This window comes from Ambystoma mexicanum, chromosome 6q (genome assembly GCF_040938575.1).
Source record: "Ambystoma mexicanum isolate Mex_15411 chromosome 6q, UKY_AmexF1_1, whole genome shotgun sequence".
In the NCBI taxonomy this organism is placed as follows: Eukaryota; Metazoa; Chordata; class Amphibia; order Caudata; family Ambystomatidae; genus Ambystoma; species Ambystoma mexicanum.
The window spans coordinates 847230967-847249531 of NC_090937.1; the positions used below are offsets into that span (position 1 = coordinate 847230967).

The 18565-nt window shown below is 45.9% G+C and overlaps 1 protein-coding gene across 1 annotated transcript in view; it reads left to right on the forward strand.

Annotated features, from left to right (window-relative positions):
• Positions 1-18565, forward strand: part of TMA16 (translation machinery associated 16 homolog) — a 207827-nt gene that overhangs the window by 15430 nt on the left and 173832 nt on the right. Inside the window, exon 2 of the mRNA XM_069631374.1 lies at positions 9656-9765. Coding sequence (XP_069487475.1) covers positions 9656-9765 — 110 coding nt within the window. The remainder of the gene's footprint in view (positions 1-9655; positions 9766-18565) is intronic.

The following is an 18565-nucleotide window of genomic DNA, read 5'->3' on the forward strand; positions in this document are numbered from 1 at the left end:
TTGGGCACACTTCTAAATTCGCAGAGAGGCTATTGGGCACACTTCTAAATTCGCAGAGAGGCTATTGGGCACACACTTCTAAATGCAACTTTCAAAGAGAGGCTATTGGGGACACTACTAAATGCAACTTTTCTCAGAGAGGCTATTGGTCACAACTTCTAAATGCAATTGGGTACACTTCTAAATGCAACTTTCAAAGAGAGGCTATTGGGCACACTTCTAAATGCACCTTTCACAAAGAGGATATTGGCACATTTCTAGATGCAACTTTCAGAGAGGCTATTGGGCACACTTCTAAATTCACAGAGAGGCTATTGGGCACACTTCTAAATTCACAGAGAGGCTATTGGGCACACTTCTAAATGCAACTTTCAAAGAGAGGCTATTGGGCACACTTTCTAAATGCAACTTTCAAAGAGAGGCTATTGGGCACATTTCTAAATGCAACTTTTCCCAGAGAGGCTATTGGTCACAACTTCTAAATGCAATTGGGTACACTTCTAAATGTAACTTTCTCAGAGAGACTATTGGGCACAACTTCTAAATGCAACTTTCACAGAGAGGATATTAACACACTTCTAGATGCAACTTTCAGAGAGGCTATTGGGCACACTTCTAAATTCGCAGAGAGGCTATTGGGTACACACTTCTAAATGCAACTTTCACAGAGAGGCTATTGGTCACAGCTTCTAAATGCAATTGGGCACACTTCTAAATGCAACATTCACAAAGAGGCTATTGGTCACAGCTTCTAAATGCAATTGGGCACACTTCTAAATGCAACTTTCAAAGAGAGGCTATTGGTCACAGCTTCTAAATGCAATTGGGTACACTTCTAAATGCAACTTTCACAGAGAGGCTATTGGTCACAACTTCTAAATGCAATTGGGCACACTTCTAAATGCAACTTTCAAAGAGAGGCTATTGGGCACACTTCTAAATGCAACTTGGGCACACTTCTAAATTTGCAGAGAGGCTATTGGGCACACTTCTAAATTCACAGAGAGGCTATTGGGCGCATTTCTAAATTCGCAGAGAGGCTATTGGGCACACACTTCTAAATGCAACTTTCAAAGAGAGGCTATTGGTCAAAACTTCTAAATGCAATTGGGCACACTTCTAAATGCAACTTTCAAAGAGGCTATTGGTCACAGCTTCTAAATGCAATTGGGTACACTTCTAAATGCAACTTTCAAAGAGGCTATTGGTCACAGCTTCTAAATGCAATTGGGTACACTTCTAAATGCAACTTCCACAGAGAGGCTATTGGGCACACTTTTAAATGCAACTTTTCTCAGAGAGGCTATTGGTCACAACTTCTAAATGCAATTGGGTACACTTCTAAATGCAACTTTCAAAGAGAGGCTATTGGGCACACTTCTAAATGCAAATTGGGTACACTTCTAAATTCACAGAGAGGCTATTGGGCACACTTCTAAATTCGCAGAGAGGCTATTGGGCACACTTCTAAATGGACCTTTCACAGAGAGGATATTGGCACACTTCTAGATGCAACTTTCAGAGAGGCTATTGGGCACACTTCTAAATTCACAGAGAGGCTATTGGGCACACTTCTAAATTCACAGAGAGGCTATTGGGCACACTTCTAAATGCAACTTTCAAAGAGAGGCTATTGGGCACACTTTCTAAATGCAACTTTCAAAGAGAGGCTATTGGGCACACTTTTAAATGCAACTTTTCTCAGAGAGGCTATTGGTCACAACTTCTAAATGCAATTGGGCACACTTCTAAATGCAACTTTCAAAGAGAGGCTATTGGTCACAGCTTCTAAATGCAATTGGATACACTTTTAAATGCAACTTTCAAAGAGAGGCTATTGGGCACACTTCTAAATGCAACTTGGGTACACTTCTAAATTCACAGAGGCTATTGGGCACACTTCTAAATTCGCAGAGAGGCTATTGGGCACACTTCTAAATTCGCAGAGAGGCTATTGGGCACACACTTCTAAATGCAACTTTCAAAGAGAGGCTATTGGGGACACTTCTAAATGCAACTTTTCGCAGAGAGGCTATTGGTCACAACTTCTAAATGCAATTGGGTACACTTCTAAATGCAACTTTCAAAGAGAGGCTATTGGGCACACTTCTAAATGCACCTTTCACAGAGAAGATATTGGCACACTTCTAGATGCAACTTTCAGAGAGAGGCTATTGGGCACACTTTCTAAATGCAACTTTCAAAGAGAGGCTATTGGGCACATTTCTAAATGCAACTTTTCTCAGAGAGGCTATTGGTCACAACTTCTAAATGCAATTGGGTACACTTCTAAATGTAACTTTCTCAGAGAGACTATTGGGCACAACTTCTAAATGCAACTTTCACAGAGAGGATATTAACACACTTCTAGATGCAACTTTCAGAGAGGCTATTGGGCACACTTCTAAATTCACAGAGAGGCTATTGGGCACACTTCTAAATTCGCAGAGAGGCTATTGGGCACACACTTCTAAATGCAACTTTCACAGAGAGGCTATTGGTCACAGCTTCTAAATGCAATTGGGCACACTTCTAAATGCAACTTTCACAGAGAGGCTATTGGTCACAGCTTCTAAATGCAATTGGGCACACTTCTAAATGCAACTTTCAAAGAGAGGCTATTGGTCACAGCTTCTAAATGCAATTGGGTACACTTCTAAATGCAACTTTCACAGAGAGGCTATTGGGCACACTTTTAAATGCAACTTTTCTCAGAGAGGCTATTGGTCACAACTTCTAAATGCAATTGGGCACACTTCTAAATGCAACTTTCAAAGAGAGGCTATTGGTCACAGCTTCTAAATGCAATTGGGTACACTTTTAAATGCAACTTTCAAAGAGAGGCTATTGGGCACACTTCTAAATGCAACTTGGGTACACTTCTAAATTCACAGAGAGGCTATTGGGCACACTTCTAAATTCGCAGAGAGGCTATTGGGCACACTTCTAAATTCGCAGAGAGGCTATTGGGCACACACTTCTAAATGCAACTTTCAAAGAGAGGCTATTGGGGACACTTCTAAATGCAACTTTTCTCAGAGAGGCTATTGGTCACAACTTCTAAATGCAATTGGGTACACTTCTAAATGCAACTTTCAAAGAGAGGCTATTGGGCACACTTCTAAATGCACCTTTCACAGAGAGGATATTGGCACACTTCTAGATGCAACTTTCAGAGAGGCTATTGGGCACACTTCTAAATTCACAGAGAGGCTATTGGGCACACTTCTAAATTCGCAGAGAGGCTATTGGGCACACACTTCTAAATGCAACTTTCACAGAGAGGCTATTGGTCACAGCTTCTAAATGCAATTGGGCACACTTCTAAATGCAACTTTCACAGAGAGGCTATTGGTCACAGCTTCTAAATGCAATTGGGCACACTTCTAAATGCAACTTTCAAAGAGAGGCTATTGGTCACAGCTTCTAAATGCAATTGGGTACACTTCTAAATGCAACTTTCACAGAGAGGCTATTGGGCACACTTTTAAATGCAACTTTTCTCAGAGAGGCTATTGGTCACAACTTCTAAATGCAATTGGGCACACTTCTAAATGCAACTTTCAAAGAGAGGCTATTGGTCACAGCTTTTAAATGCAATTGGGTACACTTTTAAATGCAACTTTCAAAGAGAGGCTATTGGGCACACTTCTAAATGCAACTTGGGTACACTTCTAAATTCACAGAGAGGCTATTGGGCACACTTCTAAATTCGCAGAGAGGCTATTGGGCACACTTCTAAATTCGCAGAGAGGCTATTGAGCACACACTTCTAAATGCAACTTTCAAAGAGAGGCTATTGGGGACACTTCTAAATGCAACTTTTCTCAGAGAGGCTATTGGTCACAACTTCTAAATGCAATTGGGTACACTTCTAAATGCAACTTTCAAAGAGAGGCTATTGGGCACACTTCTAAATGCACCTTTCACAGAGAGGATATTGGCACATTTCTAGATGCAACTTTCAGAGAGGCTATTGGGCACACTTCTAAATTCACAGAGAGGCTATTGGGCACACTTCTAAATTCACAGAGAGGCTATTGGGCACACTTCTAAATGCAACTTTCAAAGAGAGGCTATTGGGCACACTTTCTAAATGCAACTTTCAAAGAGAGGCTATTGGGCACATTTCTAAATGCAACTTTTCCCAGAGAGGCTATTGGTCACAACTTCTAAATGCAATTGGGTACACTTCTAAATGTAACTTTCTCAGAGAGACTATTGGGCACAACTTCTAAATGCAACTTTCACAGAGAGGATATTAACACACTTCTAGATGCAACTTTCAGAGAGGCTATTGGGCACACTTCTAAATTCACAGAGAGGCTATTGGGCACACTTCTAAATTCGCAGAGAGGCTATTGGGTACACACTTCTAAATGCAACTTTCAAAGAGAGGCTATTGGTCACAGCTTCTAAATGCAATTGGGTACACTTCTAAATGCAACTTTCACAGAGAGGCTATTGGGCACACTTTTAAATGCAACTTTTCCCAGAGAGGCTATTGGTCACAACTTCTAAATGCAATTGGGCACACTTCTAAATGCAACTTTCAAAGAGAGGCTATTGGGCACACTTCTAAATGCAACTTGGGCACACTTCTAAATTCGCAGAGAGGCTATTGGGCACACTTCTAAATTCACAGAGAGGCTATTGGGCACATTTCTAAATTCGCAGAGAGGCTATTGGGCACACACTTCTAAATGCAACTTTCAAAGAGAGGCTATTGGGCACACTTTTAAATGCAACTTTCACAGAGAGGCTATTGGTCACAACTTCTAAATGCAATTGGGCACACTTCTAAATGCAACTTTCAAAGAGGCTATTGGTCACAGCTTCTAAATGCAATTGGGTACACTTCTAAATGCAACTTTCAAAGAGGCTATTGGTCACAGCTTCTAAATGCAATTGGGTACACTTCTAAATGCAACTTCCACAGAGAGGCTATTGGGCACACTTTTAAATGCAACTTTTCTCAGAGAGGCTATTGGTCACAACTTCTAAATGCAATTGGGTACACTTCTAAATGCAACTTTCAAAGAGAGGCTATTGGGCACACTTCTAAATGCAAATTGGGTACACTTCTAAATTCACAGAGAGGCTATTGGGCACACTTCTAAATTCGCAGAGAGGCTATTGGGCACACTTCTAAATGGACCTTTCACAGAGAGGATATTGGCACACTTCTAGATGCAACTTTCAGAGAGGCTATTGGGCACACTTCTAAATTCACAGAGAGGCTATTGGGCACACTTCTAAATTCACAGAGAGGCTATTGGGCACACTTCTAAATGCAACTTTCAAAGAGAGGCTATTGGGCACTCTTTCTAAATGCAACTTTCAAAGAGAGGCTATTGGGCACATTTCTAAATGCAACTTTTCTCAGAGAGGCTATTGGTCACAACTTCTAAATGCAATTGGGTACACTTCTAAATGTAACTTTCTCAGAGAGACTATTGGGCACAACTTCTAAATGCAACTTTCACAGAGAGGATATTAACACACTTCTAGATGCAACTTTCAGAGAGGCTATTGGGCACACTTCTAAATTCACAGAGAGGCTACTGGGCACGCTTCTAAATTCACAGAGAGGCTATTGGGCACACACTTCTAAATGCAACTTTCACAGAGAGGCTATTGGTCACAGCTTCTAAATGAAATTGGGCACACTTGTAAATGCAACTTTCACAGAGAGGCTATTGGTCACAGCTTCTAAATGCAATTGGGCACACTTCTAAATGCAACTTTCAAAGAGAGGCTATTGGTCACAGCTTCTAAATGCAATTGGGTACACTTCTAAATGCAACTTTCACAGAGAGGCTATTGGGCACACTTTTAAATGTAACTTTTCTCAGAGAGGCTATTGGTCACAACTTCTAAATGCAATTGGGCACACTTCTAAATGCAACTTTCAAAGAGAGGCTATTGGTCACAGCTTCTAAATGCAATTGGGTACACTTTTAAATGCAACTTTCAAAGAGAGGCTATTGGGCACACTTCTAAATGCAACTTGGGTACACTTCTAAATTCACAGAGAGGCTATTGGGCACACTTCTAAATTCGCAGAGAGGCTATTGGGCACACTTCTAAATTCGCAGAGAGGCTATTGGGCACAACATCTAAATGCAATTGGGTACACTTCTAAATTCACAGAGAGGCTATTGGGCACACAATTCTAAATGCAACTTTCACAGAGAGGCTATTGGGCACACTTCTAAATGCAACTTTCACATGTAAAGGACAGAGTTTCTGAGTGCAGATATAATGAGTTTACAGTGGTGATGCTTTGTTAGATGGGTGGTAGGGTAGTATGGCCTGAAGTAGTTGCTTCTGGCCCCGCCCTTGCCACACTTACTTGTTGTTGGCTTCTTGCTTCTCCTGCGGATACCTGCAGATACGATCAGGAGCTGTCCACTGTATGCGCCGTACTTTGCCTCGGGTCCATAGCCGCAGGGGCTGCACGGGCAGAGGGCTGCCCGGGGAGGACTGGAAATGAATGCTGATCTTCTTGATGGGACCAATCAGGGCGCAGAGGCGGGTCAAGAGGCGGGATTGGTGGGAACCAGGAAGCGGGAGGTGGCGAGGGCGGATTTCGGGGCCTGGGGCTGTCGGGTTGCGCTTTGGAGCAGGGGCGCCTTAATACAAGTAAAATGGAGCACAAGTGGGGGCACACTCACCGATGGAAATCAGCTGCACAAAGTTAAATTGACTTTACTAGTCTTTTAAAATTCCTAGACCCAGCACACACTATCGTCCAATAGAGTGTTATGATATGATATGGCATTTGTAACGCGCCTATACACAAGTGTTTCAAGGCGCGACGAGGCGGGGGGGAAACAAGGGGAAGACAGACAACGATCCTACTAGGTCAGGTATCATTCAGACCGCGCAAGTGCAGGGGTAGGGGAAGGGAAAAAGTGCAAGGGGAGGGGGAAGTGCAGTACAAGTAAGTAGAATAAAAATAAATAAATAAATAGGGCCAGCTGGTGGCAAGTGCAAGGTAGGTGCAGGCAAGTGCTGGGAAGGGGGGGCTGTAGGGATACAGAGACAGTCCCGCAGTGCAGGGGATGCGATGCCAGGGAGGCAGTGCAAGTGGAGAGTGGCTGGGCCCAGGACCGAGGTCGGTGAGAGTGGCCCAGTTGCAGATTCAGTGCAATTTCAGTGTAGAATTTAGCAGGGGAGAGGGACAGAGAAGGCAGAGGCATAGAGGGAGGTTTTGAGGTGCTTCCGGAACCGGAGATGGTTCTCCTCAAGTTTCAGGGAGGCAGGAAGGCTGTTCCAGCGGGAGGCCCCTGCCGCGGAGAGAGATCTACCCCCAGCTCGTTGCTTTGAGAAGCGGCTGACCCTGAGGGAGTTGGAGACGGATGAGCGACGGGCTCGGGAAGGAAGATATTTAGGGAGGGGTTACCTAGTATCCCCTATGTCTAGAAACTCATGTAGCCGTCAAATGCTACCCTTTCCTATCAAATGGCTGGTGGCAGTGGTTTTACAACAAACTACTATGATTTTTCCCGACCGCGAACACCGCTAGCTAAAAATCGCAGGAGCCATGTTTCATGTTTTTCAAGATGTCGTCTGAGCCCCCTTTGTTTAAACTGGTCCCGGTCTTCTTTTTTCCCCATTTCATTTTGGAAAGGTCCTTCTAGAGTTTCTATGCACACCAACTTGGTCCCTTTGGCGGGCTTCAGGACTAAAGACCGCCTCTGGTGCCCGAGTGTCTGGGGTGGCCAGGAAGTGTGGGAGGTTCCCGAAACTCCCTGTGCTTAGTCTCCAAGGAGACCCAAATGCACTTTGGCGTGATTGGCTGGCTGACTGCCTCGTGGTACCACCTTCTCCTCTCTTACCTTATAATGCCCTAATAATACGTTACCGAACCGCTCACCTAATAGTACACATTTACACCAGTAACCTCTGATCCTTGCTGCTGTACACTGGCAGAGTCAGTAATCCAGATGAGATTTGGAAGTGGGAGTACAAATTTAAGTTGAATTTCCAAAGAGAGTATCTTACAAGCGAGTATAAATATGTTTTAACTGGAATTTTTTGTAATAATTATTTCCTTGAACCTTGTTATTCATGCTCATTTAAAGATGCATGTTTACTTCTTCTGATCAGGCAGTTATAATAGTAGTTTCTTCCTTTTGGTACTAAGTGCACTACTGATCCAAACAAATACATGGAGCTGCGTTTGTGTAAGCAGGGGCACAAGGTCTTGCGTGTCTGATTCCTATATTTCTTTGGGGGCTATTTTAACTCCCTATGTTTATTATTTGGGTGTATTTGCCTATTTGTGGGGGGTAAAAGTGGCTGAAACACCACTTATCTGTCGGACTAGGTAGAGTTGTGTTTTGTTTGAGGTAGAGAGTTCAGTGGTCTGTTTCTGATTTGACAATGTTAGGATTGGTTGTCGGGATACAATTCTGTCGAGCATTCGAAAGATCCTCTGTAATTTAAGTGACTTTGAGGATAATTTGTTGGCGTACTATGGGGTCGTTTATTGTTTCCCAAACTGTTGAAATAGTATTCCTGTATTTGTTCATAATGTTTATGGTAGCCCTGTATACATATTTTGATGTACAGACATCACTGTTGCCTTTTTACCCATCTTGTTTTAAATTCAGAGATTTCTTTTTTATTTGCTGTACTTGAACTATAGAGGGGCAATTTTACATATGTTGTTTAGTTTTATTGGGTGTTGGTATTGACTTTAACCCGAGAGAGCCCCTGTGAACTGAGCAGGAATCTGTTGTAGGAATTACATCTTGGTTTATTGTTTAGTACTTGGTGTAAAATATGCACAAGGTTGTCTTGCCCATTTTCTTTTTACTCTCATAATGGTGGTTGGTAGGAATTTATGGTTCGAGAAAATTAGAGGAGTGGGGGTAAGATCAGGCCTGTCCTTTTGAAGAGTATGTCTTGGATATGGCAGGCCTGGTGAGCCTACTATCTATTTGTGTAAGTTCCAGCATTGTCAGGTCTGTTAGGAATGTGTGCTGTGGGATTCAGTAAAGTGTCTGAAGTCACGTAGACGCACTGTATCAGAGCAGAAGGTTTTTGAGCCACTCAAGTCAAAAATCAGAGTTTTTTTTAACATTTCCATTCTGGGAGGTATACGTGTGATCAAAGTTGGCAGGAGGAAAAGTAATTGCACATTATCCACAACTTGGTTGAGTTTTGCTGGTGTTAAAAGTAATTAAAACGGCAAATATTCTACCTCTATGGAGGTAGTTTAACTGGTACCAGTTTGCTGAGTTACGTAATAGAAGGCACTTGTGTAAGCCAAATCCCATAAAAATGTACGTCGTTTTTTGGCTTGGTGTATTGCAGTGTGCAATTTCTAAGTAAATTGTTAGCGTGTGAGATTGAGATAGTTGATGGAGGTTTTGATTATCGAATATGGTAATTGTGGATTGTGCAGGACCTAGTTTCTGTTTACCAAGTTAGATTTAGCCCAGGAGAGACGCTGTGGTCTATCACATTTGAGGTATGGCGTGATTGGCCAGTAGTTTTAAAACCAGAACTCCAAGCTTTTCCTTCTAACTTGCTTTTTACCTGTCCCAATGGTTGAGAGCTCTTGAAGCAAGGAAATGGCCTCTCTAAAATGAAAAATCTATGCAAAATAAAATCAGATGAACGTTCTATGTTTCTTTTTCAGCCAAAAGTAGCACATGGCAAGGGGAAACAGGAGAAGAAAGTCATACATCCTTACAGCAGAAAAGCGGCACAGCTTGCCAGAGAAGAGCACAAACAGAACAGAAAGGAAAAGTGAGTTCATTTTGGGCCATGTCCTCTAATTGGAGAAAATGAAAATACATGTATTTACTTGTTTTTAAGCGAGTTGATAAGATGCCAGATATACGCTTAGTGTTTTTGTGACAAGCGTATTTGCTTTTAATTAGCAGGTAAACATTGACTGTTGCGCGCGGGTGAAATCCATCCTAGGGTGGTGATGATAATGGATTAGAAATTCGACTGCAATTATGTGTAATATGTTCTGTGTTTGATCAGGCATGTGCTGCTGGGTCTCAACACACTCCGTGATGCGCTTTGATCAATGTCGGATATTTCCTGTCAAATTTAATGACTTATCTTCTGAATAAATACGTGACTTATTGTAGGATATTAGATTGTGGGCTGCGATTGTAAGGATCTTTAGATACAGATCATCCGTCACAATTATTTCTGTTTAACCCAAGGGACAAGCTAATCTTGCACTACTGTTAGCATTTGCTTTTTGTCTATTTGAATCTTAATTCTGCTTTACTTTCTTCATGCACCCCTCGACCATCTTCCTCCTTGCTCATGAGCTGCTTAGATGGAGCCTGATTTCTCACTGTAATCCTGTCAACTTCTTTACGCCCCACCCACTAACACGTCTGTTGTATTGTGGAGCCCTGAAACACTTGTTTGACTAGTCTTTGAATTACCCTTTCACATTCAGTTACCATTCCCTCGTCATGAGTTTCACAACATGTGTCCAAGCCCTGCTCGCCTCTCACATGGACGGTCCCAGTGCCTTATTTTCAGGAGTCCAGGAAGCAGTCCTCCTCCAAGAACTGACCAAATTCAACTACATAACACCCAGCCTCAGGGAGCTACACTGTCTACTCCTTCTAGAATGCATCCTGTTCAAGGCAGCTTGTGCCATTTTCAAGACGGCCAAAACAAAACGCATTTCTGCCTGGATGTGAAACTCATTTTCTCTGGAGGCTGTGAAACTCTCCTTCTCTGGAGGCCAGTTCACCACCAAAAGCCACAATCTCTCCAGGCTGAAAAAGAAAGGGAAAATAACGAAACCTGTCTTTTCTGCTGCACACCTAGTCTCTGGAATAAGTTACGAATACAAATAAGACTGCCCCTATCCATCCTACGCTTGGGATGCACCCAAAGACACATCCTGCTACTAGCTAGACTCCTCTAAAACCCCCAGACCGCCTTGAAGGACTGGGGCTCCTCTGCAACCCTCCATTCACCACAGCCCCTCACACTTACTTCTCACCCCCAGAGTGTCACAATTCTGTACAGTGCGCTATTGCTTCCCAGGCACGTTTGCACTTTATAAATTCCATACATACGTACATATATGCCCATTTGCCATTTCCTTTTACAAAGGACAACCTCTCTAGTAGAATCAAACTATAGCTTATGATTGTCAAAATGAAATTATTATTATTATTCCTGTTATTTTGCAAATGCTATCGTGGTCTAAGGAAAATGTTTTTAGGTCCACTGTTCAAGAAAGAATGTGTCAGAAGCAGCCGTGAAGAGGTTGCCTTATGCCGGTCCACTGTATCAACTAATTACATTTATTTAGTTGCCAAATATGTGTACCGCGCCTGGGTACGTAGGAAGATTGTATCTAATGTTTGATTTTATTTTGATGTCCAGAGGTTTTTATGATATTTTATGTGAATCACCATAGGGGTTGTTTTAATCCTGACTGTGGATTATGCAATGAATTGTGCATGCTGATGGTAAAAATGCCCAAATAAAGCATTGTTTAACTGACTTGACTGTAATCTCAATAATGGGTAAAGGGTTTAATGAAGCTGGTGATGGTAAGTGGGTACTAGTTCGCTGACCGATCTCTCAGGCCTGGACGAAGTTCTTAATGTCCGCATGAATCCCTGGCCAGTAGAATGTATTGCTTATGTGGGCTTGGATTTGAGTGTTTCCAGATGTCCTCCTGTGAGGTGGAAGTGGACTATTTCAAGGACCACTTGCTTGTGGCTCCTGGGAACCACTAACAGTGTTTTTGTTAAGCCTTCGGCGGTAGTGTCCCATCTGTAGAATAATCCATGTTTTAGAAGGAAAAAAAAGTCTGCCTTTTCCCTGACCATCCGATTCTGTTTTACATGTAAAAAGGCTTTGTCTAATAGAGGGTCGTTTCTCTGGGTGAAGGCTAAATCAGGCAGGGTGTCGGGTTCTTGCTCATTAGGTTTAGAGGGTAGGGAAATGGTAGGTTTTTCACCCGCTTCCGCGAAACCCAAAGTACCCCTCTCGGCCTCCTCTTTCTCTGTCGCTTCCTCCATTTTGGGAAACATTACTCTCTCAGTTACCCGTGGGAGATTTTATTCCCTGGTTGGACCTGAAAAACCTCTTTCGAATGGATTGTGTCCTCCAACATATTCCATATCTTTGACATGTAATGTCCACAGCTGTGCTGCTTCGGAAATGTTTCGGCAGAGGGCGACCCGTGTCGGTGGCGTTGAGTCGATGTCCCTCGAAGGCCTCCGTCGAGGGTGATGTCGTCGGATGTTGTAAGTAGGACGCAGGGCGCCCGTAGCCTCAGTTCCGTTTTTCTGCAACCTTGTTTGCTTCGAGAACTCGGCACGCCTTGTGTTATAATTTTTGATGTCTTCTTCGATCCCTCAGACCAGGTGGGCGGGCTTTAAGAAGTGCAGGGACTGGAAGTCCAAGATATCCATCACATATCCGCACCGTATCTTCTTGTGGTTTCTGGGTGAGAGCCATGACGCCGACGACTGCTCGAAATGCCAGTCATTGACTGGCAAGGCCTTGCGGCAGCGTAAAGTTAAGTTGCAGGTAGGTCGGGTATCCAAACCCCGTAAATCCAAGAAATCTGGTGTTTCCACCGATGACTCGAGGGGTGACTCGCTGTCAGAGGGAGTCCAGGGGATCTCGGTTCCAGAGTGGCTCTCGCCACTCGTCTTCCTCGTTGAGGGATTCCTGGGAGCGGCGTCACCGGTCGCCTTCCCCGTCCTCGTCGGATGATGGCTCCATGAGGAAAGTGACTTTCCCCACTAAATACTCTAGTCGGGAGGAGTGGGAGGCATTCAGGGAGAAAATGTTGGAGATGTTTCAATCTCAGGGCACTGCCCCATCCGTGCCTTCTGGTGAAGCTGGCGGGAATCAGTCTCGGTCCGACATTCGAGCGCCTTAGGGCCCGGGCGGTCGGCGTGATAAGCTTTGGGAACCGTCAAGGTCCCGTTCGGACAAGGCTCCGGATTATCGCCTGAGACGTGCCAGATCCAGGTCAAGGTCCTCATCCCCAGCGAGACCGGGAAGGTCGAAGCCTGGGAAGGTGTCGAGGAAGGTGTCGACTTGTCGGCGCTGTGCCCATCGAGTGGGACTGTCAGAGCCTTACCCTCGACCAGGCCCTTAGCGCCATTGTCGACGCCGAAGCCGTCAGTGCCCTTGACGCCATCGGGGACAACTGGTCTGAATTTGCCAGTGGAGGTCACTAGAGCTGTGGATCCTCCGAGAAAGGCTCTGGCTAAGATGGTGAGGTCCCCTGTGGACTCCAGGTTTACCCCTGTACCTAGGAGAGAGTTCTTTCATTCTCTTCAAGGTATTTATGAGGATGGGGAGATGTCTGATGTGGAGGTGGAGCCTCTTGATGCTCCTGACGTTCCTGAAGCTCCTGACATGGGTTTCTCGGAGTACAGTCAATTTGAGGATCTGTGTCAGTCTGTACATGATGCCAGTGGCCTCGACACCTCTCCTGAGATGGAGTTTGGCAGGCCAGAACCTGGGACTCATCCTGAGTCCTCCTATAGGAGGTTGATGTTGAGGGTTACGGAGTACCTGGGGTGGCTCGGCCCTCCAGTTGAATTCGATCAGGATGACCTGACTAAAATTTTAGATCAGGGTCTGTCCACTGACCCAGTGTTGCCTTTTCACGTGGCTTTACAGAAAAGGGTGGCTGCTGCTTGGAACACCCCAGATTCTCTTCTGGCTACCTATCCACTCACCCCACTCCTGAGAGTTTGGTGGTTCAGGTGGCCACGGCCAACTCGAGGCAGGCAGCGTACACTACCATCACTCCTGATGGGGACGACAAGCGCTTCGATGGATGGGCCCACAAGGTATTTACGGCTGGGAGCATGGCCCTTAAATCGTCCAACTCCACCTGTGCCTTGGCCAAATTTTCACACACTCTGTGGAATTGTCTCTTGCTATGCCTTGTGTGAATCCTTTCAGTCTGGGTTGGACACGGCAGACAGTGTCAGCCGGTCCATGGCTGCGAGCACTGTGATACGCAGGTTTGGGTGGTTGCGGAAGTTGGGCTTTGCACGGGACGTGCAGGCCCGTCTTCTCAACATGCCCTTTGATGTTTCTCATTGGTTTGGCAGCAAGGCTGACGAGAGCCTTGAGAGGTTGCAGACCTCCAAAGCAGCTGCAAAATCTTTGGGCGCAGCTGTGCGTCAACCTCTGCGTTTTTGTCCTAGGGAACAGCAGTGAAGGGGTTCCTTTCGTTTCTACTCCTCTTTTGGTAGAACGAGAGGAACAGCCAGTCAAAGGGGCCACCGTAAAACTACCCGGGATGGACGGGGAAGAGCTGCCAAAGCTGCTCAGGCAGCTACCTCTTTGTCTTCAGGTGCTGCCACAGTGGCTTCAAAACAGCTATGAGGCCAGGTCCCATTGGTTTGCCGGTTGGGGGCAGACTGTCTCAGCATCTCGAAGAGTGGCAAGCCATTACTTCAGATGCATGGGTTCTGGAAACAATAGCCCGCGGCTACTGCCTACCCTTCCTAAATCGGCGTCACGACAATCCATTGGGGAAACTCTCTTTGAAGATTCCGGATACGCTCCTGGTGCAGGAAATCTTGACCTTGCTGGAGAAAGGCGCTATAGAACTAGTGCCTGTGGCGTAGAGGAACAAGGGCTGGTATTCCCCTTATTTTTTGATTCCAAAGAAAGACTCAGGATTGAGACCCATCTTGGACTTGCGTTGCTTAAACAAGTTCCTCAGGAAGGATAAGTTCAAGATGGTCATTCTTTCTCAGGTCCTTTTAAGCCCTTGACTTCAGGATTGGTTGGTGTCATTGGACCTATAGGATGCTTATTTTCATGTGCCGATCCATTCAAAGCACAGGAAATACCTGAGGTTCACCTTTGGCAACTCGCACTTTCAGTTTCGGGTCCTGCCATTTGGGTTGACCTCTGCACCGAGGGTCTTCACCAAGCTCATGGTGGTGGTGGCTGCGTATCTCAGGAGGCGGGGGGTTCACGTCTACCCCTACCTGGACGACTGGCTAATCAGAGCAAGTTCTCTCGAACAACCCTTGGATCATCTGTCTCACCTGCCACTCCCTTCAGAAGCTGGGCTTCTCCCTCAATTTCAAGAAGTCGCATACGACACCTTCCCAACAGCTCCAGTACATCGGGGCTGTGTTGGACACGTCCTTTGGGAAGTGCTTGCCACCCAGGGTGAGGGCTCCTCACATTGTCCCGATGGTCGATAAATTTCAGCATGCCCCGAGTCTCCCGTCTTTTCGAATTCTTAAGGTTGCTCGGCCTCATGGCATCCTGCATTTTTCTGGTACCAGAGGCCAGACTACGGATGAGATCCCTTCAATGGGCCCTCAGGACGCAGTAGTCCCAATTCTCAGGCAAGATGTCGGATCTCCTTCAGATTCTGCTCAAGGTCTCACGGGATCTTCTGTGATGGGCCAGCGAAGGGAATCTGATGAAGGGAGAGAGGTTTTGGCAACCATGGCTGGAGGTGACGGTAGTGACGGATGCTTCCCTCACAGGATGGGGGGCTCAAGCCAATGAGCTGACTGCCAGCGGTCGTTGGTCTCCGTCAGAGTCCAGACTTCATATAAATCTTTTGGAGCCGAGCGCCATCAGGCTAGCCCTGACGGCTTTTCTGCTGTGCGCGAAGAGTGTCCTGATCATGATGGACAACACAGTGGCCATGCATTATCTCAAAAAAGGGGGTGTAGGGTCACTCCCGCTGTGCAGGGAGGCAATGCAGCTCTGATTCTGGGCAATACAGCATGGAATCTCGCTCTCGGCACTTCATCTGGCCGGAGAGGAGAATACGGCAGCGGATGCTCTAAGCAGGCAGAGCGGAGTCTCCCACGAGTGGAGTTGGCTCAGAAAGTCCTTCAGGAGATCTTTGCCTTTTGGGGAACCCCTCAAGTGGAGCTGTTCGTGACTGGTGCCGCGACCGGTGCCAACCGTAATGCGAAACATATTGCTCAAGAGAATTTCCTCCGAGAGGACCTTTAGGGGACGCATTTGTCATGGATTGGTAATTCCCACTTCTGTACGCGTTTCCTCCGGTCCCTGTCATTCCTCAAGTTCTAAGGAGGTTGCGGCGGTTCAGGTCCCAGATGATCCTAATTGCTTCGGAATGGACCAGGAGACGGTGGATCCCGGATGTTCTAGAAATGTCCATCTGACCTCCATGCTGTGTTCTTCACACAGAGGATCTTTTCTCGCACGCGAAGGGGCGGGGGGGTCAGGTTCTCTATCCAGAGGTCAAGACTCTCAACCTTCACGCTTGGTTTCTGAAAGGTTGAGATATAAGGATTTGGACCTCCCGGATGACGTGATGGAGGTGTTGCTTTCGGCCAGGCGTCTGGCAACCAAATACCTGTACCATTGCTCTTGACGTAAGTTTTGCGACTAGTGCAGAGGACGCAATGTTGATCCTTTTCAGTGTTCCATTCCAATGGTTCTTTCTTTCTTGCTTTCTGTGGCCCACAAGGGTCTTCAAGTGGATACCATTAAAGGCTATCTGGCGGCGTTGTCTATTTTCAAGCGCTCATCTGAAGAATGTTCTTATTTTAAGATTCCTTTGATTGCCCAGTTTCTAAAACGGCTCACAAATGTGTTCCCGCTGTCCCCTTTTCAGATGCCGGTTTGGGATCTGAATCTAGTCTTGAAGTTCTTAGTTGGTGCTCCGTTTAAACCTTTGCACTCTTGTCCTTTGAGACTGTTGACCTTCAAGACAGTTTTCTTGATTGCAGTTGCATCTGCTCGCAGAGTGAGTGAGTTGCAGTTACTTTCGTCTAAGCCACCCTTTACTGTGTTCCACAGGGATAGGGTTGTACTGAGGGTACGTCCTTCCTTTCTACCTAAGGTAGTGTCTGAGTTTCATTTGAGCCAGAAGGTGGTACCTCCTGCTTTCTATCCTCCTCCTCATCCTGGTAAGGAAGAGGAGAGACTACATAGGTTGGACCCTAGGAGAGCTTTGAGCTTTTATATTTCTAGGATGTCCAGGGTCAGAGTGGACAACCAACATTTTCTGGGATACACTGGACACTGATTGGGCCAGGCTGTTAACAAACAGATCTTGTCCAGGTGGATTATCCTCACCATTTCTAAATGTTACAGATTGGCTGGCAAGGACCCTCCTGAGGGTTTGCAAGCTCACTCCACCAGGGGTGTGGCTACAGCCACAGCCCTACAAAGGGGAGTTCCTGTTAAAAATATTTGTGATGCTGCAACGTGGTCTTCCATCCACACCTTTGTCAAGCATTACTCCCTGGATGCTTTCCATGATCAAGATATGGCCTTTGGTAAACCAGTGCTCTATTCTGCCATTTGATTGGGTATATCCAAATTCTTCTCCCTGCTCCATTCACGGATACTGCTTTGGGATTCTGTCAAAGATGTGGTATACGTTGGAGAACACAATCCATTCGAAGAACAAGTTACTTAACAACTGGTAACGTTCTATCAACTCGATGTTCCTCCAACGTATTCCACATCACCCTCCCAACCTGCCTGTTACGCTCACCTGGCCTCTGCGGAGGCGTTGGGGCATGGTTGCAGCCCTTCTGGGAATTAGGCTCCCCCTAGTTTGGCTTCTCCCTCTGCAATTATCCCGTGAACTGCAGCAATAGGCAGCGCTGCTCAGGACTGCTCCTGTGAGAATATAAAGGGACGTGCGTATCGCAGTCTGTAATTCAGGTCCCCTTCTAGACCCTTCCTCCTAGGACGTAATTCCCGCAGGTTGCGCTGCTCCTAGAAGGCTCACCTGATTATTATTGTTGATGAGCTCTCCGTCCTGCTACTTCTGGCAGGGGCGCTTGTCTGACTGGGACCAAGTTGCTTCACTGGTCCCTGCACGTGGTAGTCCAGTCCAGCTGCAACTAATCCACTTCTCTCCAGGTGAGTGCTTCTGCTTGTTTCTGTCTTTCCCCACCTGTTGCTTTCTGTCTGCTTTCAGCCTGCTTTTGCTGCATTTGTATAGTTGGTTTGCTTTCTGCTTGCTTTCGCTGTATTTGTATAGTTTGCTTTCAGCCTGCTTTCGCTGTATTTGTATAGTTTGTTTGAAGTTTTGTTGTTCGCTCCGTCTTTAATGTTGTTCTTTTGCTCTCTCCATGTAGGTGGTATTGCAGATCCTGCAGCAGTTGCGGAGCTTGAGATGCAGTCGGAGTGAACAAGGAATGGGCCCACAGTGGTCCGGTAACAGGTAAGTGGTCTTCTAGCGCTGCGCGCGTTGTTCAAATGCAGCGCAACTTTAGACTGATGGGTGATGACTTGCGTAACCTTGTCTTTCGTCTTCTTTCACAGGAATCAACTTCGTGGATGAGGAGCACAGTGTCAGGATTAAGGTCGCTGGGTTCCAGAGGATGAGTATGCAGATGCGATGATGAGCGACGGATTCCGGGAGGTGAGTGTGCAGGATAACGCCCGATACCACTGAAAGGTAAGTAAGCTGGTCCAAGTGGCGGTGAGCGTCACGTTGCATGTCAATGAGAAGCGCTGGCATTGGGGCTAGAGCAGCTTATATAGCTGAGCTCCTGAGGCCACGCCCACCAGTCCTGGCCTGCTTGCCACACCCTGCCACTCCTGGAGTCTG